The 22,550-nt window shown below is 58.5% G+C and overlaps 1 protein-coding gene across 1 annotated transcript in view; it reads left to right on the plus strand.

The window, feature by feature from the left end:
* Positions 1 to 9,814: 9,814 nt before the first annotated feature.
* KNDC1 (kinase non-catalytic C-lobe domain containing 1) overlaps positions 9,815 to 22,550 on the plus strand; it is a 57,626-nt gene continuing 44,890 nt past the window's right edge. Inside the window, exons 1-3 of the mRNA XM_024121644.1 lie at positions 9,815 to 9,916; positions 16,545 to 16,743; positions 17,017 to 17,075. Coding sequence (XP_023977412.1) covers positions 9,815 to 9,916; positions 16,545 to 16,743; positions 17,017 to 17,075 — 360 coding nt within the window. The remainder of the gene's footprint in view (positions 9,917 to 16,544; positions 16,744 to 17,016; positions 17,076 to 22,550) is intronic.

Below are 22,550 nucleotides of genomic sequence, written 5' to 3' on the forward strand. Positions count from 1 at the left end.
GGAGCGGCTGGGCCCGTGAGCCGTGGCCGCTGAGCCTGCGCGTCCGGAGCCTGTGCTCCGCAACGGGAGAGGCCACAGCAGTGAGAGGCCCGCGTAGCACAAAGGTAAAAAAAAAAAAAAAAAAAAAAGAGCCCATTTGACTCCTGTAGGCCAGCACTAAACAGGAAACAAAAATTTTTACAAAGATACAATTTACAATAGTACCAAAATACGCCCAACATTCATGATAAATCCAACAAAAGAAATGCAAGTCCCCCTCACAGAAAACCGCAAAATATTATCGAGACACAGGCAGGGAGCCTGATCCTAAGGGGAAGGACCCACATTCGGGGTTAGAACACTTGCTGCCCCTCGGGCTTGTGGGTGTGGGCACGCCACACAGTCCCACTCACACCCAGCAGGACCTGGAAGGCTCACAGCAGGCGGGCTCTCGCAGGGCCAAGAAGAGCCAAGACATTCTTGGAGGAAAAGGAGGCGGAGGGGGCCGGGGGTGCGGGGAGACTCGGAGCGCGGGGACTTCTGCAAGGCTGGCCACAGGCCAGTGGACAGACTCACACATGTGCACACTCGGTGTCTTTCCGGCAGACTGAGGCTGGTCAACTGGACGCACGCGTGGACTTGAACACGAGCATCACCTCTGACCCGGCAGGAACACGTGCAGGCGCACGACGCGAGCAAAATACGTGCCAGATGACACCCCAGACCTAGAATATGTCTGGATGCCCAGACATCTGTCGGCGGTGGATTCGTGTATCTAACACGATTCAGCAACAACAACGAGCAGCTTCCCGCTCCCAGGACAGCTCTGAGTGAGAGAGGCCAGACAACAAAAGGAAAATGCACACAGTGTGATTCCATTTAGACAAAGTACCAAGAAAGAAAAACATGAGCAAAACTAAATTATTTCTTTAACAACATATGCTTGGTGGTAAAACTATATGAAAAAAGAGAGTAGAGAAGTCTCTTCTGCAAGGGTCGGACAGTGACTGCCCTCGGGGTGCAGGGGGTGGACTGGGGGGACGTTGCCTGCTACTCTGTCTGATAGATCAGGAGGGTGCCCCTCTCTCCCTGGATGTCCTGATTTGCAACTTACAATAAGTTTCCCAGCGGCCCTTCTCTGGCACCCCCAGGGCCTGCCCTCCACGGGCTGTGACTCCCCCTTGCTTGGGGCTGGCTCCCCCAGGTGCTGGCAGCTTTATCTGTGTCCCAACAGAAGGCGGGCTCACTGCCGTCACCTGATGCCGGACAGGTGTCCACACCGGAGCCAAGGAGCTCCAAGGTGGAGCCCCAGCCCTCCAGCCCAGCTCTGAGCTCTGGGGCCAAGACGTCACCTGGGTGTTCACAGGGGCAGCAAAGACCAGCAGTGTGGTGGGGGCACGGGACATCCACGGTCAGGGTTAGAGACACGGGTGGTTTAGCCCAGGGAGCTCGCGTGTGGCGGCACCAGAATCACACGGTGTTGGTGGGGGAAGGGTTAGAGACGCAGCTTCCTGACCAGGGTCCCCCCGTCACTCTGCCCACCCGATGGGGGCCCTGCCAGCTCCATCCACGAGGGACCCCAGCCTCTCTCAAGCTCCCCAGGTGTGAGAAATTGCATCTGGGGTCTTTGAATGCTCCCAGCCGGGCATGTTCCCTAGCGGGACAGCTGGACTGGCGACCTTTGTGGGTAGCGACCTCACCCCATCCGCCACAACGTGAAGCACTGCAGCGCGCGTCGAGAGGTGAGGAACCTGGTCCGGGGCGTGGGCAGCGCATGCCGGGAGATACAAGCTCTCGAGCCCGGTCTGCGCCCCCTCCTTGGAACCGTGAGCTTCCTCACGCGCTGAGCCCGTGACTCGGCTGCACGTTTGGGTGTCTGTGAGGACATGGAGGCGGCCGATCCACACGACATCCGTGAGTAAAAGGCACTGGTCTGGACCTGTGGGTGGTGCAGCCGCGCCAGCCACTTCCACAGAGAGCATGTGCACGGGAAGCAGGTGCTGGAAGGCCAGAGGGGCATGAGGGTCCTTGGGGACAGTACCTTCAGGAGGGGTTTCCACGCCTGGGGGCAGGGCTGCTAGAGCCTGGGGCCCAGACCTCTGGGGAGGGTGCCCCACGGGTGCTGGGGTCCCTGGGGTACGATGAGGCTGGTTCTGGGGGGCTGGAAACAGGACCCAGCTGCCCACCCTGGGAAGAACAGCGGGGAAGGGGCCCCCCTTGCCCTCACCTGCTCAGGGAGGCCGGCAGCACAGGGACGAGCCAGAGTGTGCAGAGACCAAGTGACAGACACGGAGTGACGGCCACCAAGTGACGGGACGGCACAGGCTCCCCCAGCGGAAGCAGGTCAGCGGTCTAGGTCCTATCGCCAGGAGAAACATGGCCAGAATATTTCGATACGGTAAAATGAGTCTCACGGTCACTGGAAACAAAAACGTTTAAAATTTTTACTTAATAAATATTCATTAAAACTTACATGCATTTTTGTTGCAAAGTATTACGGAGAATCTACAGAAACGTTCAAGCATAAAAATATATCACAGTAGGATAAAATTCTGGCTGAAGTTAGATAACAATAACGAGTTTAAGGAAAATGTTATGATGAAGATTTCCGACTATGAAAAAAAAACATGTTTATGTGTTTTTTTCTAAATGATAGTGGATATCAAAACCACTTTGGTTTTCAGGTCCTTGGATATATTTACAGGAGTGACTAACAGCTTTATTTCAAAATGTCAATAATTATACCACGCCAGAAATTACATTCTTTGCAATTACTTACATTTCTTAATTTTTCAAAAATGTAGATGTCAACTTCAAAACGTACAAGTGGTGTGACAGCTTCTCAAAATTCTTTCAGGGAAAACAGGAGCTTTGAAAACCCGTCCTGCACCGCTCCCTCCCACCCCACGTTCGGCCTGATCTACTGAGAGCCGCTGACTGCACGGCGGAAGCCAGGAGAGAGCGCGCCTGGGGTCACGCGTGGCGAGGGCCCAGCCTAGCGTGGAGTACAGCCTCCCTGGTCACTGAGGGCGGCCGGGGGAGGGCTGAGGTCTGAGGCTCGGCGGTGGGCAGGGAGGGCGCTCGGGCTAGGACCTGCCTGGAGACAGAGGGAGGGTCTTGGAGGAGATGGGGGTGGGACAGAGTGAGTCGACGGGTCAGGGAAGAGCTGTGAGGAGACTCCGCCAGGTCGTGGCCTTGGCCGTGGAGCTGACCGTGCGTCCAGGAAGCCTCTGCAGGATTCTGGCAGCACCTAAGAGTCCCAGGAAGGATCCCCGCTGGCCCAGGCACCCTGGTCCCTGCTTGACCGAGGAGATGGGTCATGCTCACTAAGTGCTTTTAGGCTGTAACAGCCAAAGCTGACTCAGCCGGCATCTACAGCCCATTTGTTCTGTATTTTACCCAAATAGGATGCATCTTTTCCCGAAGTAGACAATGCCATTAGGCCCAGAAGCACTGGCGATGACACTGCTCCTTCAGTTAAGGGGTCTGCATGCTGCCCCCCAATTCAGTCCTCAGCCCAGACCCCGGGCCCGGTTGCAGGGAGACCTGAGAACCAGGTGATAAAGTCGGCATCCTCCCTTGGGGCCCACAACAGCTGAGACCCCCGGAGGGTGTTTAGGCTGGATGGCGGGTGAGGGGTGTCAAGGCCACACGCAGGCTTCAACAGCCTTCGACGCCAGCCTGGGACAGAGGGGAGGGGCAGCCCCCTGCCCCTGCAGCACAGGGACCATGCAGGCAGGGCGCTTGGCTCTGTGGACCCAGGGTCCGAGCGCAGGACGCAGCTGCAGCCCCGGGGCTCTGGAGCAGGGCCTGCCTCCCTCTGAGACCGGGTGGTGCCCACCGACAGCCCAAGCACTCATCCTGAGATGGATCTTCTCCAACCGCTGCTGCCCTCACCCGCCCTCCCGCCCGCGCTGGCTGCTGCGGCCCGCTCCCAGACAGCCAGACCCACTTCTCTCAGGTGCCTTGGGCGGGCTGTACAAGGTGGGGCTGCCGGCGCCCCGGCCGCCAGCCTGAGGCCTCGCTGCGCACCTGCTTCTCCCCTGACCGGGCGCTCCTCGCCCACCTGGGGCCACATCGCAGGGCCCCCGGGGCCACGAGACCTGAGCCGGGGTAGAATTAGTCCCCTGCATCCTCGGACCTGGCAGGGCCTGCCGCGAGTCAGCTCCCTTCGCCGAGGTGCATTTACAGAGTGGCTGCTGTGAGCCTGGCCGCGGTGCCCGCCGTGTTGTGGGAGCTCTGACCCCCTGCTCTGTGCCGGGGGAGGCCCCCCCCCACCCGTCTCCCTCCTGCGGAAGACGTGGAGGCTGTGCTGCCCGGCTCTTTGCTTCACTGTGAGGGGGCACCCTGGATCTCTGCCAGGCTGGGGGAGGGGTGTCCTGCTCTCTGCCCAGCCACAGGCCCCGGCTTGGGGCAAGGCTCGTCCCTGCGCTGAGGAAACCCGGTGAAGGGGTTAGTCACGAGCCAGCAGGACTGCCAAATTGAGGGAGAGCTTGTCTGTTCTTTTGGTTTCCTTTCCACACCGAGGAGGCAGGCTGGCAAGGTCTGGATGAAGCTCTAATTATTGGTCCCCCATCCATGGGACCCTAACTCAAGAAAAGGGGCAGGCCAGAGCCCAACCGCTCAGACGGGTCTTCTCCCTGGACTCTACCCCACCCCGCCCCCCCTGCCCGGCCCCCCCAGCCCTGCCTGGCCCTCCTGGGCACATCGAGACACAGGCAGGGAGCCTGATCCTAAGGGGAAGGACCCACATTCGGGGTTAGAACACTTGCTGCCCCTCGGGCTTGTGGGTGTGGGCACGCCACACAGTCCCACTCACACCCAGCAGGACCTGGAAGGCTCACAGCAGGCGGGCTCTCGCAGGGCCAAGAAGAGCCAAGACATTCTTGGAGGAAAAGGAGGCGGAGGGGGCCGGGGGTGCGGGGAGACTCGGAGCGCGGGGACTTCTGCAAGGCTGGCCACAGGCCAGTGGACAGACTCACACATGTGCACACTCGGTGTCTTTCCGGCAGACTGAGGCTGGTCAACTGGACGCACGCGTGGACTTGAACACGAGCATCACCTCTGACCCGGCAGGAACACGTGCAGGCGCACGACGCGAGCAAAATACGTGCCAGATGACACCCCAGACCTAGAATATGTCTGGATGCCCAGACATCTGTCGGCGGTGGATTCGTGTATCTAACACGATTCAGCAACAACAACGAGCAGCTTCCCGCTCCCAGGACAGCTCTGAGTGAGAGAGGCCAGACAACAAAAGGAAAATGCACACAGTGTGATTCCATTTAGACAAAGTACCAAGAAAGAAAAACATGAGCAAAACTAAATTATTTCTTTAACAACATATGCTTGGTGGTAAAACTATATGAAAAAAGAGAGTAGAGAAGTCTCTTCTGCAAGGGTCGGACAGTGACTGCCCTCGGGGTGCAGGGGGTGGACTGGGGGGACGTTGCCTGCTACTCTGTCTGATAGATCAGGAGGGTGCCCCTCTCTCCCTGGATGTCCTGATTTGCAACTTACAATAAGTTTCCCAGCGGCCCTTCTCTGGCACCCCCAGGGCCTGCCCTCCACGGGCTGTGACTCCCCCTTGCTTGGGGCTGGCTCCCCCAGGTGCTGGCAGCTTTATCTGTGTCCCAACAGAAGGCGGGCTCACTGCCGTCACCTGATGCCGGACAGGTGTCCACACCGGAGCCAAGGAGCTCCAAGGTGGAGCCCCAGCCCTCCAGCCCAGCTCTGAGCTCTGGGGCCAAGACGTCACCTGGGTGTTCACAGGGGCAGCAAAGACCAGCAGTGTGGTGGGGGCACGGGACATCCACGGTCAGGGTTAGAGACACGGGTGGTTTAGCCCAGGGAGCTCGCGTGTGGCGGCACCAGAATCACACGGTGTTGGTGGGGGAAGGGTTAGAGACGCAGCTTCCTGACCAGGGTCCCCCCGTCACTCTGCCCACCCGATGGGGGCCCTGCCAGCTCCATCCACGAGGGACCGCAGCCTCTCTCAAGCTCCCCAGGTGTGAGAAATTGCATCTGGGGTCTTTGAATGCTCCCAGCCGGGCATGTTCCCTAGCGGGACAGCTGGACTGGCGACCTTTGTGGGTAGCGACCTCACCCCATCCGCCACAACGTGAAGCACTGCAGCGCGCGTCGAGAGGTGAGGAACCTGGTCCGGGGCGTGGGCAGCGCATGCCGGGAGATACAAGCTCTCGAGCCCGGTCTGCGCCCCCTCCTTGGAACCGTGAGCTTCCTCACGCGCTGAGCCCGTGACTCGGCTGCACGTTTGGGTGTCTGTGAGGACATGGAGGCGGCCGATCCACACGACATCCGTGAGTAAAAGGCACTGGTCTGGACCTGTGGGTGGTGCAGCCGCGCCAGCCACTTCCACAGAGAGCATGTGCACGGGAAGCAGGTGCTGGAAGGCCAGAGGGGCATGAGGGTCCTTGGGGACAGTACCTTCAGGAGGGGTTTCCACGCCTGGGGGCAGGGCTGCTAGAGCCTGGGGCCCAGACCTCTGGGGAGGGTGCCCCACGGGTGCTGGGGTCCCTGGGGTACGATGAGGCTGGTTCTGGGGGGCTGGAAACAGGACCCAGCTGCCCACCCTGGGAAGAACAGCGGGGAAGGGGCCCCCCTTGCCCTCACCTGCTCAGGGAGGCCGGCAGCACAGGGACGAGCCAGAGTGTGCAGAGACCAAGTGACAGACACGGAGTGACGGCCACCAAGTGACGGGACGGCACAGGCTCCCCCAGCGGAAGCAGGTCAGCGGTCTAGGTCCTATCGCCAGGAGAAACATGGCCAGAATATTTCGATACGGTAAAATGAGTCTCACGGTCACTAGAAACAAAAACGTTTAAAATTTTTACTTAATAAATATTCATTAAAACTTACATGCATTTTTGTTGCAAAGTATTACGGAGAATCTACAGAAACGTTCAAGCATAAAAATATATCACAGTAGGATAAAATTCTGGCTGAAGTTAGATAACAATAACGAGTTTAAGGAAAATGTTATGATGAAGATTTCCGACTATGAAAAAAAAACATGTTTATGTGTTTTTTTCTAAATGATAGTGGATATCAAAACCACTTTGGTTTTCAGGTCCTTGGATATATTTACAGGAGTGACTAACAGCTTTATTTCAAAATGTCAATAATTATACCACGCCAGAAATTACATGCTTTGCAATTACTTACATTTCTTAATTTTTCAAAAATGTAGGTGTCAACTTCAAAACGTACAAGTGGTGTGACAGCTTCTCAAAATTCTTTCAGGGAAAACAGGAGCTTTGAAAACCCGTCCTGCACCGCTCCCTCCCACCCCACGTTCGGCCTGATCTACTGAGAGCCGCTGACTGCACGGCGGAAGCCAGGAGAGAGCGCGCCTGGGGTCACGCGTGGCGAGGGCCCAGCCTAGCGTGGAGTACAGCCTCCCTGGTCACTGAGGGCGGCCGGGGGAGGGCTGAGGTCTGAGGCTCGGCGGTGGGCAGGGAGGGCGCTCGGGCTAGGACCTGCCTGGAGACAGAGGGAGGGTCTTGGAGGAGATGGGGGTGGGACAGAGTGAGTCGACGGGTCAGGGAAGAGCTGTGAGGAGACTCCGCCAGGTCGTGGCCTTGGCCGTGGAGCTGACCGTGCGTCCAGGAAGCCTCTGCAGGATTCTGGCAGCACCTAAGAGTCCCAGGAAGGATCCCCGCTGGCCCAGGCACCCTGGTCCCTGCTTGACCGAGGAGATGGGTCATGCTCACTAAGTGCTTTTAGGCTGTAACAGCCAAAGCTGACTCAGCCGGCATCTACAGCCCATTTGTTCTGTATTTTACCCAAATAGGATGCATCTTTTCCCGAAGTAGACAATGCCATTAGGCCCAGAAGCACTGGCGATGACACTGCTCCTTCAGTTAAGGGGTCTGCATGCTGCCCCCCAATTCAGTCCTCAGCCCAGACCCCGGGCCCGGTTGCAGGGAGACCTGAGAACCAGGTGATAAAGTCGGCATCCTCCCTTGGGGCCCACAACAGCTGAGACCCCCGGAGGGTGTTTAGGCTGGATGGCGGGTGAGGGGTGTCAAGGCCACACGCAGGCTTCAACAGCCTTCGACGCCAGCCTGGGACAGAGGGGAGGGGCAGCCCCCTGCCCCTGCAGCACAGGGACCATGCAGGCAGGGCGCTTGGCTCTGTGGACCCAGGGTCCGAGCGCAGGACGCAGCTGCAGCCCCGGGGCTCTGGAGCAGGGCCTGCCTCCCTCTGAGACCGGGTGGTGCCCACCGACAGCCCAAGCACTCATCCTGAGATGGATCTTCTCCAACCGCTGCTGCCCTCACCCGCCCTCCCGCCCGCGCTGGCTGCTGCGGCCCGCTCCCAGACAGCCAGACCCACTTCTCTCAGGTGCCTTGGGCGGGCTGTACAAGGTGGGGCTGCCGGCGCCCCGGCCGCCAGCCTGAGGCCTCGCTGCGCACCTGTTTCTCCCCTGACCGGGCGCTCCTCGCCCACCTGGGGCCACATCGCAGGGCCCCCGGGGCCACGAGACCTGAGCCGGGGTAGAATTAGTCCCCTGCATCCTCGGACCTGGCAGGGCCTGCCGCGAGTCAGCTCCCTTCGCCGAGGTGCATTTACAGAGTGGCTGCTGTGAGCCTGGCCGCGGTGCCCGCCGTGTTGTGGGAGCTCTGACCCCCTGCTCTGTGCCGGGGGAGGCCCCCCCCCACCCGTCTCCCTCCTGCGGAAGACGTGGAGGCTGTGCTGCCCGGCTCTTTGCTTCACTGTGAGGGGGCACCCTGGATCTCTGCCAGGCTGGGGGAGGGGTGTCCTGCTCTCTGCCCAGCCACAGGCCCCGGCTTGGGGCAAGGCTCGTCCCTGCGCTGAGGAAACCCGGTGAAGGGGTTAGTCACGAGCCAGCAGGACTGCCAAATTGAGGGAGAGCTTGTCTGTTCTTTTGGTTTCCTTTCCACACCGAGGAGGCAGGCTGGCAAGGTCTGGATGAAGCTCTAATTATTGGTCCCCCATCCATGGGACCCTAACTCAAGAAAAGGGGCAGGCCAGACCCCAACCGCTCAGACGGGTCTTCTCCCTGGACTCTACCCCACCCCGCCCCCCCTGCCCGGCCCCCCCAGCCCTGCCTGGCCCTCCTGGGCACCTCTGCAGCCGCCCCTCCCCCCCTCCCCGCGTGGACTGCGGCAGCCCCGCCCCCGGCCGGCGGGGGCAGGGAGCGAGGGGGACAGGGTGGAGGGTGGACCACCCGCCCGGCACTCTCCGCGGGCTGGGCCGCGGCCCTCCATCCGTGTGCCCACAGAGCCTGCGGCTGCCTGCGACGCACCGCTCAGGAACGCCGGCCACAAGACTGGCCCCGCCCCCAAATGGTGCCAACCGCGCACAGGCCTCCACCCCTCCTCACCCCCACGCAGTGCATCCCCCAGGAAAGCGGCCAACGTCCCCGAGGGACAAAGTCCCCAGAACGCCCTCGGAGGCCCCAGTCGCCCCCAATTGCCCGGCAAAGTGAGCACGGCCCTCCGACTGCCCCGACCCCCAGTCCCGCGCCCAGGTGTCCCCACCCCGTCCCCGCTCTGGTGACACTGCGGCAGCGCCCGGGCGGGGCGCACCGGGGGCGGGGCCGGCGTGCGCCGCGGGGGGCGGCGCGGCGTGCGTTGCCATGGCGGCCCTGCGCGCGTAGCCTTCCCGGCTCGCAGAGCCAGAGCCTGTGCGCGGAGCCGGAGGCCGGGGCGCCAAGGCCGCTGGGGGGGCGAGGCCAGGCGGGGGGCGCCGGCCCCGCGTAGATCTCGGGCGGCGGGTGCGCCTCCGGCCCGAGCGCGGCGGCTCAGGCGGTGACTGAGAGTGTGGCGCCGCCGGCGGCGCACGGAGGATGCAGGCCATGGACCCGGCTGCGGCGGATTTTTACGAGGAGGACGGCAAAGACTTAGACTTCTACGACTTCGAGCCGCTCCCCACTCTGCCGGAGGACGAGGTGAGCCCCCGACCCGCGCTGGGACCCCCACCGTTCCCCGCGGAGGGGTTCGCGGAGAGTCCCCAGGCCCCCAGCCCCCGGGCCAGGTCCTGGCAGCAGGGGACTCCCAAAGCCGTTCTCACCCCCAGCACCGGCCTTTAACGTTTTCCCCCAGAGGGGACAGGACCGTGGGATGCCACCTGGGACAGCAGCGGGCGGGCTGTCACTGAGGAAGTTGGCGCTCTGCGGGGGTGGGCTCCGGATTACAGATGTCGGGGGCATGAGCGTGGGGGCGCCTAGCGGCAGGGCCGAGCGCTGTATTCCTCCTTGCGGAGGCCCTAGGAGGTCAGTGGAAGACTCCGGGCAGCAGAGCCCAGTCAGGCCAGACTGTTCCGGAGCTGGGGGCGGGGGAGGCCCCCATGACTGAGGGCTGATTCCTGCTCATAGAGGACAAAAGTGGCCTTCAGTCAGGAGCCCAAGTCCTGAGCCCCCAGCCAGGGTGCAGAGGGGCCAGGGTCTCCGTCACATGGGGCTTCTGGCCATTAACTGGGCCACTTTGCCCGCTTCTCTGTCAGAGACGCCTCCCCACCCACCTGGGTTTGTCCCTGTAGCTCTGGCTTCCCCGAGGTGCCCCACAGACCGTGGGCTGGGGTCAAATGAATAAACTCCATGGCCCTTGAACAAGCCAGTCCCCGCCACACGAGAGGTGGCCCCCAGAGGACACAGCTGCTCCCAAGAAGACCCTATAGTCTCCCAAGGCTGGGAGTCTGTGCAGATGCCCTCCCAGCCCCTAGCAGGTACAGGCACCCATCCGTGGGGTCTGCTGGCGCCGTGCGCCCTTAGCAGAGCACTGTTGCAGTGCTGCCCTCTAAATGACAAGACCCTTCACGTGCCCATCTGGCCAGGCCCGCCAGCGAGGCAGACCCGGCCAGCCCCTCCTGGGCTAGAGGGGGGTCATAACAGCTGAAGCTGCGGTCCCCAGGTCCCTCGCCCTCAGCTGGCCCCTGCCCACTTCCCCAGCAGAGCTGGTTCTGAGGACACAGGGGCTCATGCCCTAGAAGCAGTCCTTCTGGTGGCAGAGTCTGTTGAGGAGGCTGCTGAGGCAGTGCCCCGGGGCGGGGGTGCTGCCTCTCCCCACCGGCCCCCCTCCCCCCCACCGTGGCCTGGATTCGGCGAGAGAGAAGGCTGCGGAGAGGAAAGGCAAGGGAATAAAGAACCCTGTGGATATCTCCATGGCTTTGATGGAGCAAGAAAGGGTGCTCCCAGCCCTCAGCCTTCAAACACTCCCCCCGGAAGGATGCATTTCTAAAGTGTCTGTTGGAAGACTCACTTCCTCAGCAAATCACTCTCCAAGGCAGGCGCAGAATGTGGTTCTCCACATGGGGCCTTTCTGCACTGGCTGCCCCACACTTCCAGGGCCTCCTCCATGCCTGGCACACCGAGCCGGTGACTGATGCCAAAGAAACAGGACAGGCAGAGCCAGGATTTGGACCCAAAGCCTCAACCCCGAGCCCCCCCCGTCTGTCCTCAGCCGTGCCCTGAGGCCTCCTCCTGGTAACAGTGTCCCCAGCGCCCCTCGGGGCTGGAGCAGCCCCAGCTGTGCACAGCGCATGGGGCCGGGGGTCCCCATCATCCTGTGGCCGTCACCTCCAGGTGAAGTGGGACGCCACCTTTGTGGTAGCATCCAGCCGGGAAGTTCGGGGCTCCTCAAACTTCTTGCACCCTCCCTGGAGAGAGAGGCGCTGCCTTCGGCTGTGTTCTCGTGAAACAGGAGGGATGTCCCTGCTTCCTGCATGCGTTGGGCGTGGTTGGTGTTGAAGGTGTTAAACCCCCGCCAGGGACATGTGACTGCCTGGCACAGCGCTGTGTAGTCAGGCTGTATCCGAAAAGCCATCCTGCGTGGGAGGAAGGAGGGCCGTGCTGGAGGAGCCCCCGGAGGGAACCGTGGCCAAGGACGGCGGGCAGCTTCCAGGGAGGGACGGTGGGTGCCAGACCCAGGACTGTACAAGCCACATGAGACACAGGCATTTGCTGGTTATACAGCTAATTATATCAACTGACCACAGTGAGCTCAGGAACCCACCCCGCAGGAGCCCCTGGAACGTCCATGCCCTGTTGTGACCCCAGAGAGAATCCAAATTGCTGGTGGACATAGGAGAAAATGTTTGACTTCATTATTATCAGGCAACACAAAATACACCCGCTGCGAAAACCTTCCCACAAGCGCCAGGTTGGCGGGAACCAGAAAGCTGGACAGTGGCCCAAGTTGGTGGGGAACGGGTGGTAGCGGCCCTGCCTGTCTGCCAGGGTGCAGGGGGGATGGAGTGGACCAGCCTCTTTGGAAAACAGTTTGGCATCCGATAGTGGAATGGGGATGCCTGCACTTGTGTCCCAGCAACTTCAGTCTGGGCACCTGCCCCAGAGACACATGACCCATGGGCGACGCTTGAGCGCGAGAGCTCAGGGCCGGAGACCCCCCGGGGGGCGTGCTGAGGGGGCCGGCACCGCCCAGCAAGGCCCCGGAGGTCACAGCCCGCCCGGCCCCTGGCCACCTGCAGGCAGCACCACTGCATCGGTACAAGCTAAGGCCAGGGTGCGGATCAGGCAGAGCAGCTGCAGCTCAGGCAGACCCCAGGGCATCGGGAGGCAGGCGGTGCCACTGGCCTTCAGGGGCCCGCGGGGGCAGGGCGTCTCCCAGTCCCCAGACTCCCCCAAGGGGTAAGGAGTGTTCTTATCCCTCCTGAGCCCAGCGGGGCGTCTCCCCAGCATCTGCGGGCCGGGAACTGGGCTGGGCCTGGGGATCTGAAAGCAGATGGGGAGCATTGGAAATACGCAGAGTGACCCCTGGGTCCCGTGGCTCCCACGTGGCCCTGGCTCGTAGTCTGCGTCCGCGGGCCAGAAGCTCCCGCACGGCCGGTGTGTTGCCGTCACTGGACGGCGGCCCACGGCAGGAAGCCAGCACTGCCCTCTAGGACCCAGACTGGCGACAGGGGCCGCCCTGGGAAGCCGCGTCCTCTTGCCTCCCAAGCCCCCCTCCCAGCCAGGATGGGGGTTGAATCTGTGCCCACACAATTGCAAGGGGGGCCCTCTTTCCTGCCCTGGGTGGTCTCCCCCTCAGATCTCCCCCCAGAGCCCACCCAGGCAGCACCTTGCTGGGCAGCAGTGAAGGGTGAGGTGCGAGCTCCGGTAGCTTCTGGGTCTGCCCGGAAGGCTGGCTCTATACCCAGGAGATGGAGCTGGCTGGCAATGACCAGGTCAGGCCGTGTGGGCGGTGGCGGGAGGGAAGTCTCCCCAAGCCTGCAGCAGCCCCTGGTGGGCGTCCGGGGGCGAGGCTGGAGCACAGGCGTCTGGAGGCGCCTCGCTGGCTTCTCTGTTCGTAGCACGTCACCCCGCGCGCGTACACACACACACATCCCAAGCCCCCCTCCCAGCCAGGATGGGGGTTGAATCTGTGCCCACACAATTGCAAGGGGGGCCCTCTTTCCTGCCCTGGGTGGTCTCCCCCTCAGATCTCCCCCCAGAGCCCACCCAGGCAGCACCTTGCTGGGCAGCAGTGAAGGGTGAGGTGCGAGCTCCGGTAGCTTCTGGGTCTGCCCGGAAGGCTGGCTCTATACCCAGGAGATGGAGCTGGCTGGCAATGACCAGGTCAGGCCGTGTGGGCGGTGGCGGGAGGGAAGTCTCCCCAAGCCTGCAGCAGCCCCTGGTGGGCGTCCGGGGGCGAGGCTGGAGCACAGGCGTCTGGAGGCGCCTCGCTGGCTTCTCTGTTCGTAGCACGTCACCCCGCGCGCGTACACACACACACACACACACACACACACACACGCAAACACAAACGTCCGTCTTGGCCCGTGAAGCCCCTGCCGGCCTCCAGGCACCGTCCCCTTGAGTGTGGATCAGGGCCTCATGGCGTGAGGCTCAGGGCCCATGGGGTAATGAGCTGCCCCTCTGGGAAGAGCACAGGCTCCCATCTATCAGGGCTGGAATTGGGGCGCGGGTGGTGGACTGAGGGGGCCTAAATGGCCAACACCTGCTTCCTGGTCTCTCCCTGTCCTTGTCTTTGGCCCATCAGCCAAGGCGGCCCAGCACCCCCGCCTGCCCTACCTGGGCTGTGGATTCAGGCAAGGAAGGGTCATTTTTCCTGCCTGGGCCAGAGCAGGATGGACCAGAGGGGCGGGCTGCGGGTCCCAGAGGGAGGCGACCGTGGGCGCAGCGTCCAGGGTCCATCAGCGTGTGGCACGAGCTGCCCGGGTGTGTCGGGGCCTGCGGCGTCCCTCGGTGCTGTCCTGGAACCTGTTTCAGCTGCATCCCGCCTTCCCGGTGTAGCACTGGGCTTTCAGAGGAGCTAAGACCAGTGAGTGGAGGCCTCAGCCACCCGGAAGCAGTGACTCAGGACCCATGGAAGTTACGCCATAGAGTCGCGCAGAGAATCCCCGCGGCGGGCGCTCTCCCCGGCGGGCGCCCCCCATGAATGGGGGCAGGTCTCCAGCTCCCCCGAGGAGTTTCCACCTCACCAGGGCATCTTTCCGCTGGGCAGGGGCAGCAGAGGCCTGGGCCTGAGCAGGAAGCCGTGCCATGGTTCTGCCCTGGGCTCCCATCTCCTGGCAGCACGTCGGTCACAGCTGTGCGCCAGTAGCCAGTGGAGAGTCAGCGAGGCCGCTGTAGTGGGACTGGGTCACACTCACCCTCCTAAATAACCCAGCCCACGGGGTCCTCGGGCTGTTGACTGTGCAGGCCTCTGTGTGCACACGGTGCCCAGGTGTCTCTCTAACCAGGCCTCGCGGGCATCCCTGGGAGCCTCGGGCTCTCCTGAGTCGTGAGGGGTCCTGGGTGGGCCAGAGAGGCCCCCAGGTGGACCCAAATCAGGAAGACCTTTTATCAGCGAACCCGGGGAACCCAGCCGGGAGGTTTGGAAGCTGAGATTTCTGGTTCACGAGCCTCTCTGCCTCCCCAGTCTAATCGTGTGCTCTGCTTCTTGCTATGCCCCGTCCACCCTCCTCCCAGGGTCAGTACAATACAGGAGCCCAGCAAGGGGCTCTGCTCTCAGAGCTGCCTTTTCCTCATCCATCTTAACCACCACCCCCCAATAGAAAGAGCTGGGAGGGCCCAGGAGGATGTCATTGAGCCCCTCCCTGAACTGGGAAGGAACACACGTGGGATGAGCCTAGTCACACGGGCAGACCTGCCGCATCCCCCCCCCGCCGCCGCCCCGCACACCACACGCTGCTTGGCCAGACACACACGCAGCGGCTCCTCATGCTGTTGCTTTCTTTCTGGGTTTAAACCCTTCATCTCCTTTGCTGTGCTCAAGGGCCCCGTGCAGTACAGGTGGGAGAAGTTCAAGGGCAGGAGATTGTAGGCTCCTTTTAGGACCCGGCAGCTTGGCTACACGTGAGAACATCCTGTGTGCTGGGAGGATGGAGCAAGGAGACCGGAGGGAGAGCTAGTTGGGGGGGGGCGGCGGCGAAGCAGGGGCACCTCTCTTCTGTACCACCCCCAACCCACCCCAACCTCCACCCCCAACCCACCCCGACCCTCCACCCCCAACCCACCCCGACCTCCACCCCCAACTCTCCCTGACTCTCCACCCTGCCCTCCGAGTCTGGGTGTCCAGGACCTTTCCTGACCCTCCGGCCTGCTCCCCCAGGCCCCAGCTCCCAGCCTGGCTCCCTCAGTCCCCTTCCCCTCCTTAGGCTGGTGGTGTGTCGGAGCTAACCAGGACGTCAAACAATGGGCCAGAAAAGGCCTGTGAGGTACAGGGTGTCTGATGTGTGGGCCTGTGTATGGTGTGCACCCGTTGATGAATGTGTTTGTGCATGTGTGACTTGCGTGAACACGTGGGCACGTGTGTGGATGTGTGGGTTTTGCGTGCCTGTGTATCAAAGTTAGCAAGTAAATGTGTGAGAGCTGTGTGCATGTTGGCGTGGGTCCGTCTGTGCACACACGCCTGACAGATTGTGTTAGCACGCTCTGTGCACACACCTGTGTGTGTGAGTGACTGTGGGTGGCACAGCCACGGCTGAGTCAGACCTGGAGGTGGAGCCCGCTGTGTGGGCGGCCTCGGAGTCTAGCTGTGCAGGAGCCACGTGACTGTGTCCTCCACGTGCACCGCCCGGAGCCGTTGTCCAGGCAGCTCTGCAGCCGTGGTGTCATGAGCATGTTCTCGCGTGTCCCGTGACTGTCGTAGGCTCACATCACATTCACTGGGCTGGCGGCTCCCCGCGCACGGCTGTGCCTTCGTGGCAACAGCTCCGTCTTCCCTCACTCCTACATCCGCTCACCTGCTCACAAGCTGAAAAGGTGAGGCTCCCTGCGTGCCCACCGAGGTCTGTGTGCTGAGCCCGTGGGGCTGGGCCAACGGCGGGGGGCCGCACGGTCTGGGACGGAGGGCAGACTGGGCAAACACCTGCTCCCGCGGCGGCTGACGGTGCAGCAAATGCTCGGCGGCTCCTGACGTCCGGGAACCGTGGGATGTCGTCTGGCGGGGTCTCTTAAGATGTTGCCGAAAACCTCGTTCCCGACATAAAATGAAACGTTGCGGCGTGGCGTCTGCTTCCCGGGAGTTGTCGGGACGTTGGGGGCCGCGGGGGCCTGTCCGCAGACCCGCTGCCCCTCTGCCGGCGCCGCAGCTCAGCCCAGGCCTGTCTTGCAGGAGAACGTGTCCCTGGCCGACATCCTCTCCCTGCGGGACAGCGGTCTCAGCGAGCAGGAGGCCTGGGCCGTGTGCCTTGAGTGCAGCCTGTCCATGAGGAGCGTCGCCCACTCGGCCATCTTCCAGACCCTGTGCATCACGCCCGACACCCTGGCCTTCAACACCAGCGGGAACGTGTGCTTCATGGAGCAGCTCAGCGGTGAGGCCCGGGCGGGCGCCCGCAGGGGAACGGGAGCGCGGAGTCGGCGAGTGGACGCGGGCCCTCCCTGGGCCGATGGTCCCGGAGCCGGGTTTCCATGGTAACCTGCTGGTACCTCCGCCCCCTCCCCACCGTTGGGGGCTCGGGACGCGCTGGTGCTCGCAGCTCCCCGTCCCCGGAGGCCTGGAAGCCTGTCCTCCCCGCTGACCCGGGCCGGGGGTGGTGGGAAGGGAGGGTCGCCGTGTGACCCAGCGCCTTCTCTTCCCTTCCCAGACGACCCCGAGGGAGCCTTTGTCCCCCCGGAGTTCGATGTGACTGGGAACACCTTTGAGGTAAGTGGCAGCAGGTGGGCCAGTGCCTGGCCCCCCGCGGACCGTCACCTGGCGGCAGTGAGCGCCTGCGGTCGGCACCCCGGGGGCTTCGGGGGGCCCTCCCACCTCTGCCCCCTCGGGTCCCCAGCGACTTGGCTGCAGCGAAAGCCCGTGCCTGGCCGCAGGCTCCTCACTACAGCGCGTAACGCGTTGTCTGCGTGCGAATTGACTACGTTTACGATGTTAAAAGCGCCTGGCGTTACCGGTGGTGACTGACCGGAGTCACAGCCCCTCTGAGGGGTTGGGGGGCATCCACGGCCCGGAGAGTCACCCCCGAGAGTGAGAGGCAGCCACGCCCAGGACAAGGCCAAGGGCGCCGAGGCCTCCGGGGCCCCTGGGCACCCCCAGTGCAGCGAGGTGGGTAGGGGGCCTAGAGGAGGGGGGCCGCTCGCTCGTGCTGCTTTCGCTTTCTAAAGAGTCTCCTGCTGCGCCTTAGCTTCTGGAACTTCCTTTTTGGTGGTTTCCCTAGACTCCCCTGCACTGGGTGTCATGTCCTTCGTGGGGGGAGGCCTGGTGGGGTCAGCGCTGCTCCGCGTGGCCTCCGTGTGTCCAGCGAGAGCTCCCAGCGGGGCAGCGGGGTCGCTTGCAGAGCAGGGCAACTCTCTCCTACGGGGCTGCCTGAGGTGCACCCCCTCCAGCGCCCAGAGACCCCTCACCCCCTCCTGCGGGGGCAGTTCCGCCGGGCTTGCCAGGGCTTGTGTTCCTGTCGGTCAGGACAGTGGGCTTGCAGGTGGTAGGGTGGGGACCCCTCTGTGCAAGAGCCCATTTCTATCCAGTTGCTCAGCTTTTCTCCCTGTATTTTCATCCCTTTTGTTAGGACTGCAAATGCTATGTCCACCGTGTGTCTCACTTCCTTGAAGGCAGCGGTTCTCAAACTTTTTGGTTCTTGGAACCCTTTACACTCCCAAAAATCACTGAGTGCCCAGACAGCTTTGTTTGTGTGGGTTATATGTGCCAGTACTCACTGAATTACAGGTTAAAACGGAGAAATGCGTAAAAAGTCTACCTATTAATTCATTCAATGACAACTGTAAACCCATTGCATGTTAGCACATATAACATATTTTCCTGAGAAATAACAATATTCCCCTCCAAAAAAAACAGTGAGGAGAGTGGCATCGCTTTACATGTTTGTGAATCTCTTGAATGTCCGGCTCAGCGGAGGCCTGGGTTCTCACGGCCACGTCTGGGTCCAGTCTGCTGTGACAGCACAGGCCCGCGGCCCTGGCAGCCTCCACGGCCTATTGCTGGGAAATTGTTTAGCCTCTGGAACCACGCTTTGAGAAAAGCTGCCTGAAGGCATCCTCTGATGGAAAAAAAAGTTTCTAATTTCTAATATAGTCAAATTATTGGTGTTTTCTTTCACTGTGTGTTTTTGTGCCTTAAGAAACCTTGCCAGCCTCAAGATCCAACAGATATTTACTGACATTTTCTACCAAGAACTTTAAAGTTTTGTTCTTCACATTTAATCTGCCTGAGGCTGATTTTTTTTTAGTATTTATTTATTTATTTGGCTGTGCCGGGTCAGTTGCCGCAGGTCTTTTAGTTGCAGGATCTTCAGTTGCAGCATGTGGGATCTAGTTCCCTAACCAGGGATCGAATCAAACCTGGCCCCCCGGCATTGGGAGTGTGGAGTCTTAACCACGGCACCTTCAGGGCAGTCCCGAGGTTGATTTGTTATGTATGTGAGGCAAGGATCCAAGTTCATTTCTTTTGTATGGATAACCGTTGCTCCCAGCTGTTTGTTGGCTGGCCCCGGTACGCGCCACCTAAGCCATATACACCCCAGTTCCAGACGAAAATGGGTCTGCTGCCCGGGCCCACCCCTGGGGGTGGGCCCATGGGGGTCTGCCCACCCCTGCACTAGAGCTGCTTTTATTGGCCCCAGCTCCGCCACGAGCCCAGCATCTCACAGCGAACATGCCCGGTCCCTGTTCTTTTCAGAAGCGTCCTGACTATTCTTAACTCTTTATTCTTCCACATAAATTTTAGAATTAGTATCAAGTTCCAGGAAAAGCTCTGTTGGCATTTTGACTAGAATGGCTCTGCATGTATAGATGAGTTTGGGGAGAATTCATACCCCTATAGTATGTGATACATGTTATACCTCTTCGTTTATTCAGCTCTAATTTACTGTCTCAGTAACATTTTAAAACCTTTATTGTACGTTTTACTTGGATATCCTTTACTAGTTTATTCTCAGGAATGAGATATTTTCTGATTCTATTCTAAATGGGTGGCCATCTTTCTAATCACATTTTTTTGCTTTTTGGGGCAAGTCTACAGAAATGCAGTTCGCTTAAACATCTTACTCTTACATCAGCCATCTTGGTAAATTCTTTTATTATTTCTGATAACTTATAGAGTCTTTTAGTTTTTCTATTTAACTGATCAAATCACCAGCAGAAGGTGGCAGGCAGCGTTGATCCCGCCGTCCAAAGGCTTGGTGCCAGGTTCCCCTTCCAAGTGTCCTGAGTGGGCCTGGAGCAGCGGTGTGACAGGGTCAGTGATTTCTCCACGATCCTAAGAGAGCTCTTCCCACCTCCCCACCCTGGATGACATTTGCAGTGGCCCCCTGAGGTCCCCACTGTGCCAGAGGGATGGAGTTCTATCAGGAAATGCTTCTGCATACTTGGAAATGATCATTAAGATGTTAATATCTCCCTTTTTCATTTTCTAGCATTAAATCAACCTTTCCTACTTAGAGAAACCTAAGCTGGCTGTGTCCTATTTTTTCTTTACACCGTTGCATTTGATTGACTAATGCTTGCTTTGGGTCTCTGTGTATTTTTCTCGAGTGGACTGGTAGTTTTCCATTCTGTTGATGTTTCTGACTCGTGTGAGCCATCAGGACTATCCTAGCTGTATGTAAATGCCCCCGCTTCCTTTGCCCTGTAGTAGTTTATGTAAGAATGGGATGGTCTGTTCCTTCAAAGTCTGGTCAGACTTACTTATGAAGCCATCTGTTTCCTTGGAGCAGAGATTTTTAATTGCTGCTCTATTTTTAATAATTCTAGGATTTATCTGTTTTGTATTTCTTATTGAGTCAGCTTCGTGGTAAACCATATGTTTCTAAAAATTTACCCTTTGTTACCTGTGTTTTTAAAGTGGCAGGTGAGGTCCTTTCTGAATCCCTGCATCATCGTAGGTGCCCTCTCTTCCACTCCTTGGATAATTTATTTGTACTTTCTCTTGCCAGCCTTGCCGAGGGGGTGGGGTTACATCTTTTCTTAGTTTTGTCGACAGAAATAATCTAACAATTCATAATAGGAAAGGAAAGAGTGTTATGTGAGCCAAACTGAGGACTATAGCCTGAGAGACACAGATTCAAGAAGCAGATGAATCCTGTTCCCCAGGCTACAAAATGGGGAGGGCTTGTAAAGGCAAACTCCACAAAATTCCTTAAGTCGTTTGTCGGGAATTAGGATTGGAACTGCAAGAAGTAAGGGTGCTGGTTAAGCATGATTGGTCGGGGTCTGAAATGGTAGCATAGTTACAAGGAGAGACTTGAGACCTAAGGTTGTGGGTGGCAGCTGCTGGCAGATACTGTTTTGAGAACGGCCAGTGGTGTCATTGAGTCTGATAGGGTCCCGAATTCAAGTTCTCAGAGATGCAGGAATGTGTCTGAAACCACATCCACAGCAGCCACCCGGCTCCATCCTGGATGCCTGAACCACAGTTACTCCATTTTGATTTTTAAATATATCCTTTTCTTTAATGGTTAAAGCAGTTGTACAATGTGTGTTCGGCAGGCAGTTGTACAATGTGTGTTCAGCAGGACTTAAGACAGGCTGCTCTAGATGAATGGATAAAGAAAATGTGATATATATGTGTATGTGAGATATATATATATATGTGTGATACACACACACACACACACACACACACACACACACACAATGGAATACTACTCAGCCATAAAAAAGAATAAAATAATGTCCTTTGCAGCAACATGGATGGACTTAGAGATTATCATGCTAAATGAAGTACATCAGAAAGAGAAAGACAAATACTATATGATATCACTTATATGTGGAATCTAAAATATGACACGAATGAACTTTACAAAACAGAAACAGACACACAGACATAGAAAACAGACTTGTGGTTGCCAAGGGGGAGGCGGGTGAGGGAGGGGTGGATTGGGTTTGGGATTAACAGATGCAAACTATTATATACAGGATGGATAAACAACAAGGTCCTACTGTATAGCACAGGGAACTATATTCAATATCCTGTGATAAACCGTAATGAAAAGAATATATATATGTATAACTGAGTCTCTTTGCTGTACAGCAGAAATTAACACAACAATGTAAATCAACTGTACTTCAATAGAAAAAAATTTTTTAAAAAGACAGGCTGCACGTGAGTGCAGCTAACATGGCAGCAGAGAGCACACAATGATTTGCCCCCAGAAGGACTTGCCGGGCCTCCTCTCTGCACCCGTCAAGTCCACCACCTTCCAGAAGCCTTCCCAACCAGTGGATCCTGTGGGGATTTCTCACCTCTCTGAGGTCCTGTAGCCCTGATCTCCTTAGCAGCCCTTCTTGTAGTGAGTGCTGAGTGAATGTCAATAATGAGTGTAATTATTGTTATTAATATTATGAAATGACTGTTATTCTCTTTGCCCTCCTGGAGCACAGGGACATGTATCTTAAAAAAAAAAAAAAAAAAAAAGACGGGCTGCTCTGACCAGCACAAAGTTCAAGCCAAATCACATATGAGCCAGAGCGACTTCCCCAAACCTCCATACGTGAAAGTTTCTTCCAACAGCTTTTCAACGAGCCCACCTTGTATGGTGTGAGGTCTCCTGTCCCGTCTTGGTTTCTCCTTCTCCATCAATTCTGCTCTTATGTTCCAGTCTCTTCTTGTGCTTGTTTCGAGTTTAGTGAGTTTTCCTAACTTGAGTTGGACACGCAGCTCATCAGTCTGAGCTTTTCTTCTTTCCTAATATTAGGGTCAACACCTAAAGCTGAGAATTTCTCTCTGAACACGAGGTTTGCCACACGGCATATGCGGTATCATTCACTTCTAGGTGTTTCTTTATTTTGTAAAAAAAGAAAGACTTTGATGTGGACCATTTTTTAAGTCTTTATTGAATTTGTTACAATATTGCTTCTGTTTTATGTTTTGGTTTTTTTCGCTGCGAGGCATGTGGGATCTTAGCTCCCAGCCAGGGATCAAACCCACACCCGCTGTGTTGGAAGGCGAAATCTTAACCACTGGCCCGCCAGGGAAGTCCCTCGAGGTGTTTCTTTATTTCCCCTGGGATTTCTTCTGAAATAATGGGTGGGGTTTTCTTATTTTTTATTGAGATACAGGCAGAGCTCACTTCATTGCACTTCACTTTATTGTGCTTTGCAGATACTGCATTTTTTACAAACTGAAGGTTTGTGGCCGCCCTGCATTGAGCAAGTCTGTCGGTGCTATTTT

This window comes from Physeter macrocephalus, chromosome 20 (assembly GCF_002837175.3).
Source record: "Physeter macrocephalus isolate SW-GA chromosome 20, ASM283717v5, whole genome shotgun sequence".
In the NCBI taxonomy this organism is placed as follows: Eukaryota; Metazoa; Chordata; class Mammalia; order Artiodactyla; family Physeteridae; genus Physeter; species Physeter macrocephalus.